The sequence below is a fragment of the Manihot esculenta genome, chromosome 17 (assembly GCF_001659605.2).
Source record: "Manihot esculenta cultivar AM560-2 chromosome 17, M.esculenta_v8, whole genome shotgun sequence".
In the NCBI taxonomy this organism is placed as follows: domain Eukaryota; kingdom Viridiplantae; phylum Streptophyta; class Magnoliopsida; order Malpighiales; family Euphorbiaceae; genus Manihot; species Manihot esculenta.
Genome location: NC_035177.2, coordinates 8,715,593 through 8,722,480, shown reverse-complemented (window position 1 = coordinate 8,722,480; position 6,888 = coordinate 8,715,593). Strand labels below are relative to the sequence as shown.

The 6,888-nt window shown below is 33.0% G+C and overlaps 1 protein-coding gene across 2 annotated transcripts in view; it reads left to right on the top strand.

Moving 5' to 3' along the window:
- Nucleotides 1-647: 647 nt before the first annotated feature.
- Nucleotides 648-6,888, top strand: part of LOC110605297 (guanine nucleotide exchange factor SPIKE 1) — a 36,573-nt gene continuing 30,332 nt past the window's right edge. Inside the window, exons 1-10 of one of the 2 annotated variants that reach the window (XM_021743750.2) lie at nt 648-833; nt 988-1,073; nt 1,680-1,766; nt 2,836-2,998; nt 3,280-3,404; nt 3,579-3,691; nt 3,798-3,853; nt 4,327-4,424; nt 4,986-5,123; nt 5,973-6,284. In XM_021743750.2, coding sequence (XP_021599442.1) covers nt 1,680-1,766; nt 2,836-2,998; nt 3,280-3,404; nt 3,579-3,691; nt 3,798-3,853; nt 4,327-4,424; nt 4,986-5,123; nt 5,973-6,284 — 1,092 coding nt within the window. In that variant the 5' untranslated portion in view covers nt 648-833; nt 988-1,073. Of the gene's footprint in view, nt 834-922; nt 1,074-1,679; nt 1,767-2,835; nt 2,999-3,279; nt 3,405-3,578; nt 3,692-3,797; nt 3,854-4,326; nt 4,425-4,985; nt 5,124-5,972; nt 6,285-6,888 lie in introns of both variants that reach the window. The other variant, XM_021743749.2, reaches the window with a different exon arrangement.

Genomic DNA, 6,888 nt, shown 5'->3' with positions numbered 1-6,888 from the left:
TCTATAACTTAAAAAAATAATTATATAATCTCCATAGTTTAAAATAATAATTATTTAATTTTATAATTTAAAAATAACAACAATTAATGAAAAGACTATATAATTAACAATTTAAAACAATAAATTGCATTTAATGTGTTTTTAATAATAGAAAAATTGACTAATTAATTTTACTAAATTATATAGAATAAATAATAATTTTTTAAATAATAATTTTATTTTTGAAAATATCAAAAAAGTGGTATTTTTAGAAGCATTATTTTATTTTCTGTCAAATCTAGTCTAAAAATTCAAATTGAATTATCATTTTTAAGAACACTAACACAAAAAAAGTGTTTTTTTTTAGTTATGTTTGCTTAAATTAATATTAGTTATATAAATAATTTCACAAACGTATTAGATTTCTAATTTTTTTTAAAAAAATTACATTAATTCTAATATTAAACCCTTAAAATAATTTCCCTGCTTTAATTTTTTAAGAAGCCCCTTTTCGTAATTTGCTTTCTAAGGGAAATGAAGGTGAAACAAATAATAATTTATAATTTGCTTGCCTTGAAAGTGAATAAAGGCAAAGGAAAGTATATATACATGTGTTACGCACACATATATAACTATATATATGTGTTTTTTAGAAAGGAGGAAGGCGTAGAGGCCAGCAGAGATTCGATAAAGAGACCCCATCCTCCAGACACACACAGTTTGGCGTTTTGTGTGTTGGACTTGTGACTTGTTTTTGACCCTCTATGCTCTCTTTCTCTCTCTTTCTTAGGGTTGTCTTCTTCTCCTTCATTTCTTACTCGATTTCAATTCTTACTTTCATTTTCAACTTTGAGGTTTGTTTATTTCTTCCAATTCTTTTATTTGTGTCGTCTTTCTTTTGCTTCAAATTCACTGCCGAAAACTGTGCTTCCGCTCGTTTCAGATCTGCTAGATTGATGACATTCTACTTGTATTCTTGACCAATGCTACCCCTTTTCTCATCCTTAGCTTATCAGCTCCACCGCTGCTTTTCCGACGTTCCACGCCGCTACCACCGTCGCTCTTGACTCCTACACTCTCCAAGCTCACTTCTGGTGACTAAACGCTCTTCACATTCATCCTCAAGCATGCTTATACTTTTTTCTTTTATATATAAATGTATACCTTTGTGCGTATGTATGTAATGTATTTATGCATATTTTTAGTTTATCTGCTGAAGTTTGTTTATCCCATCTTTATTTATTTGGCCCTCATTTGATTTCAACATTCAGTGGATTTATGTATAATGTGATTGATATTCACGTGACCATAATCCTACTTATTAACAAAGGCTGCCCACCAACTGTTTGATTATTTTGTCATTCAAGTTTAGGAGAAGGTATAGTTATAATTGAGTGAGAGGACTGTGATGATAAAATTTTGTCTGTTTTTCTCGAATTGGGAAGTAATAGAAATAAATCAAATAATTTCTGAAGGGGACAGGTATAAACAGTTGCTGGTTTTAATTTTTATTTTGAAAGAAACATGTCACAAGATTCTATTGCTGTTATTGAAATGATGGTGGCTATCACTTCCCTTTTTCCCATAGACTCATTTTTTCATTTGCTCTTGTCCAAATAGATTAATTAAATTAGTTATACCCCTACGTGCTTTATAGTTGTTCGGCCTTTTTATTTTTATTGCTATTTTTATTTTTATAGATGGATAATAATAGTGGTAACAATGGGGGGCAGCGCTTCCATAGAATATCTCGCCAATCTCTTGCTCGTCTTAAGTTGGACCCGTTGGTGAGTCTTTCTCTATTAATGCAACTATCTCTTCATTTTTTTAAAAATAATGTTTGTAGTTGTATTAGATTTTGAGTTGATCGAACAAATTAAATGTGTTTGGTAACTTCTATATTTGAAGATATAAATCTTTTAACTTTATGTGCTGCTTGTTTATTTTATAATATCATTTCATAGCAGATGGATGTTGTTTTCATCTCCTACATCCTACTGCTGTTGGCAAGCCTTCCATATAATGTATACACCAAGTTGACACAGAATCTCCAGTCTCTTTGAATTTATCCCCATAATCAAATGCTTTTGTGAACAAATGCACTGTAGAGTTGCTAGAGGTCAAACCTTGACGTTCCCTTCTCCTTACATGTGTATTCAAACATGTGCTCCATCTGATAATGAACATTTGTTTCATGAATGCTATTCATATGGAATTTCAGATCTTTAGCTGCTTAACAGATTGTTAGCACAATTTTTTTTCCCTAATACACATGCAAGAAAAAATAAGCAGATTTTGAACTTATACTTAGGGGCTGGATTTCGTTGCTCCATTACCATTGAACTTATTTTTTGTTTCCTAGATTTTTAATTTGTAAGAATTGTTTTCTGTTTCATTTGAAACGTGTGTTTTCTTATGGCATTTCTGAGGCAGCTAATTTAAGAATGCAAAGTTGCCTAGGGATTGCAGTGAGAGGGAGAGGAGGGTATTGGAAGGTTTAATTGAGTAGTAATCAGCTGTGACTCCAGTCTCTTACTGTTGCTGTCTACTTTTTTGATATTGCTTCTCTTGGCTATATGAGCTATTTTACAAATTCAAGCAACGAGGGAAAGTGTAGTATGTGGAAGACTAATTATCTTGCTATCTGCAAACCATGCCCTGGGGCATTTTCAAAAATATTGTCTCCTTGGGTACATTGATTACCTAAGCTTTCTTGCCAAAATTCAACTCCAAATTACATGGGACTGATGCTTTAGGCAGTGCTATCAATATCATGATTATCATATAACTAATTTAAATTTGGGAGTATCATAGTCTTTTACTAATGAAGTTTTGTTATATTTATTATTTTTTCAGCTTGATGAAAATCTTGATCAGTGGCCTCATCTTAATGAACTTGTTCAATGCTATAGAACTGACTGGGTAAAGGATGAAAATAAGTATGGTCACTATGAAAGCATAGCTCCAGTATCTTTTCAAAACCAGATTTTTGAAGGGCCTGATACTGATATTGAGACAGGTAACGTTATGATTAATGGCTTTACTTAGAAAAATCAAAAAATTCCAGTTAATATATGAAGGAAATTCTTATATGCTAAGGGAGAGTGAGATATAGGCAAATTCCTTCCTCCTTTTTTTCATTTTTGTTTTTCTGACTAGATTCTCGAGACCCTTGAAATGCATCCTCAACTGATTATATTTTTATGTTATGCCCAATGCTCACATTTTGCTATTTCACCGATCTGTATACTTCTTATTTTGTTGTTCAATGCTTTTGACATTTCCTTGATATTTCTGCAGAAATGCAGCTTGCAAATTTAAGACGAAGTAAGGCTGAAGATGCTAGTGATGCTGACATCCCGAGTACCTCTGGAAGGCAATTTACAGAGGCCACCTCTGACTTGTTGCAGTCGCATGTTTCGGAGGTTGTGCTGGCTGCCTGGCTATATGGCTGTAGTCTTAATTTTATTGGGATCATTAGTCTTACTTCCTCTATTCATATACTTGAGTTAGATTTAAATTTTGGTTATTCTATTTTTGCCCATAATTTACTTTATGGATTTGCCACCATTCTATTTATAATAATTATGTGCTTGCAGCATTTTGGTCATTCCCCTCTCCCTGCTTATGAACCAGCTTTTGACTGGGAAAATGAGAGGTCGGTGATATTTGGCCAAAGGATTCAAGAAACTCCAATGGCCCCATATGGCAGGTTTATTTGATACCAACATTCTGGGTATTTTTCTTTTCTTATTATTAGTTTCATATTATCAATGACTGTTAATTTTCTGTTTCTTTTGGGTGTGGAATGGTTTCAGAGGATTGAAGATCTCTGTGAAAGTCCTGTCCCTTTCATTTCAAGCAGGACTAGTTGGTGAGTAATGGCCATGTTACTGGAGCCATGCAACTGATGTGTTGCTGCTTCTCTAACTCTGTGTCAATGTACAAATATGGGTGGATTTTTTTCTTTTAATTTCAACATAAAGTAAACTACTTTTCTAATTTTTAATTACGGGTGAAAAATTCATGCAGCATAAACTTTTTTCTTTATTTTGGCGGCAAATAGCATTCTCATTTTTTTTTCTGAAGTTGCATTGCAGTTAATTTAAAGGGAGAACTATAGAAACATGACCTCTCTTCGCCTTATTCTTACGAGCTAAGACCATATTCAACAGTATAATCAACATCCGAAAAATTAGATGAACATTCAAAGTTTGATCTTCTGGATTATTTATCTATTTGTTATTTTATTGTAAAGCCTTTAGATGGAGACAAACAAGAGTTATAATTTCATATTGCTTGTTTTAGTTTATTAGTTTTGATTGACTTAAGGGTTCTTCCTATCAGAGCCGTTTTATGGTACCATTTGCATATATAATAAGGAGAGAAGAGAAAAGTTATCGGAGGATTTTTATTTTTCTGTGCTGCCAACAGATGCACAAGATGTAAGTTATGAAGTTCATATAGAAATTATGTTTTGGTATGATTACACAGAGGCATATAGTATGAGGCTAGTTCAATTAAGCTCCATCATTTAATTATTAATGAGGCCTTAGTAGACTAACGATTTCAATTAATAATAACTGGGTATTATATATGCCTTTTCATTTTCCTTTTCTACTTTCTTTTGTTCAACAACATTGAATTAGGATTTTCAATTTTTCGTTATGAATTATCTGCACAATGAGTCTAATTTAACACTGGCCTTGTATGAAGTAGTTCATTATTATGTCAACATTTTGGAGAGGATTTTTAAAGCTAAAACTGATGGAGTATTTTGGTTTTTAACACCTCATTTACATGATTTCATAAAAGAAATTAATATTTTTTTGGAAAGAATTTATTAGGGTTTGAATTGAAAATTTTAAATAGTTATTCATCAACTTGTAACATTTTAAACTTTTTGAACGTTATTGAATCTGGCCTCATACCACAAGCCTAATTTACAGTCCTTTTCTATAAGAGTTTTTCTTATTAGCTCTGTTATTGTTTTCATAATTCATCAGGCAAAAATTCCATATGAACCTCGTGGAATTTTCTATTTAGATGCTCCATCTGCATCAATTTGTCTGTTGATCCAGCTAGAGAAACCTGCTACAGAAGAAGGCGGGGTTACCCCATCTGTTTATTCACGTAAAGAACCTGTATGTTCTTGCTTTCATCAATCAGTTTCATGCTTCCAAGCTTGTACAGTTGTTCCCTTGTTGGTTATCTGTTAATAAGCTGCTTATATATGTCATCTCTTCAGCCCTTCGTCTCTATATTTGTGATTGAAGTGGTTTAGGGTTCTCCATAAACACCTGACACGTTGGGTCAAGTACTCCATGTCATAACTTACATGTGTTCTATCTCTAAGGGTTGTTAACCAACATTTGATTAGATTGAAATTCTAAAGCTGTGGCATCATTTTAATTTGATTTACTTTATTTTATTTTTTGAGAAATAGCTAATGTTTAAATTAGAAATTGTACTAGTTCTATAATCTATCTTGATTTTTATTCTTATTCATCAAGTAATCCTATAAGGCCTCGTAATTGGGTAAATACAAAAGATCTTTCGTGGATTGTTCTTTTGTTGTAAGATCTAGTAAAAAAAAAGTGCTGCATTAGTAATGAGTAGAAGAGTCCTCATGGCTCATATAAATTTTGGACTACCCTCATTTTATGTTATAAGGGTGGCTTCTTAGCTTGACCAGAATATGTTAAATCTACATGAGGGTGCGTCCCTAGATGGATATAGTGGGTGAGCACAAGTAACCTGAATATTTGTTTAGAGCTTTCCTACAATAAATAAATACATAATTAAGGCTCATCTAGACAATAGCTTTGCCCTTTGATTATCTGGAACAGGGGCTTTTAAGATTTAAATAGGCGTGCAGGGTTCTTTAGGTGAACAAATATTATGTTTATGACTGTGCATCACTGTAGTCCATTGAAAGAACTTCTGAATAAAAGTTCTCTTGTATAATTCTTGTGTTCCCTGTATGTGAGCAGGTCCACTTGAGTGAGAGAGAGAAGCAGAAATTACAGGTGTGGTCACGAATTATGCCTTATAAACAGTCATTCGCCTGGGCAATTGTTCCATTATTTGATAACAGTGTTGGTGCAACTTCTGGAGGGCCTGCATCCCCAAGCAGCCCACTTGCTCCAAGTGTGTCCGGATCAAGTTCACATGACGGTGTGTTTGAGCCTGTAGCAAATTTCACACTGGACGGGAAATTGGGTTATTCAAGTGGAAGCTCGGTGGTGGTTGAAATTTCAAACCTAAATAAAGTTAAAGAAAGCTATACTGAGGACTCTCTTCAGGTTCAGTTTGCATTGATTTACATTTGGCTCTTCTTTAACATCTTTATGAGTTTTTTCTATTTGCAAATTATTAAGGAGTACTGTATTTGCCATTTTGAAAATTATTCCCTTTTTTCCATAAATTTGTTTTCCCTTGCACATTTTATATATTTGTTGCTTGTAATTATTTTTGGGTTTTTATATGTGCCTCCATTTACGGTGTTTACCCACTCATAATCTTGGTTTTATAGCTTCATTGCCTCTTGATTCTGTTCAGAAAATTGGAACATAAACTTAGAATGGATGGAATTTAGACGGAAGAATTATAGGGAGGAGAATTCAATGGATAGATCTTGAAAGGATTAGTCCTGAGAATATTCTATATGTGGTGGTTCACCCTTTATGTTAATCATACTAGTCCAACTTGGTGCAAATGTGACTGACATTCACATATTTTCTTCATATAGTTGTGCAGAAATACTGACTTGGGGTACTTATTTGGTACACTTTAGGTAACTCTTGCTTGATAATGGGAAAGTTAGGTCTCATCAACCATACTCTTACTAGTGGAGTCTTGTTGACATATTGAAATTTTCATTGTGCACTTAATTATGATATGCTTTGC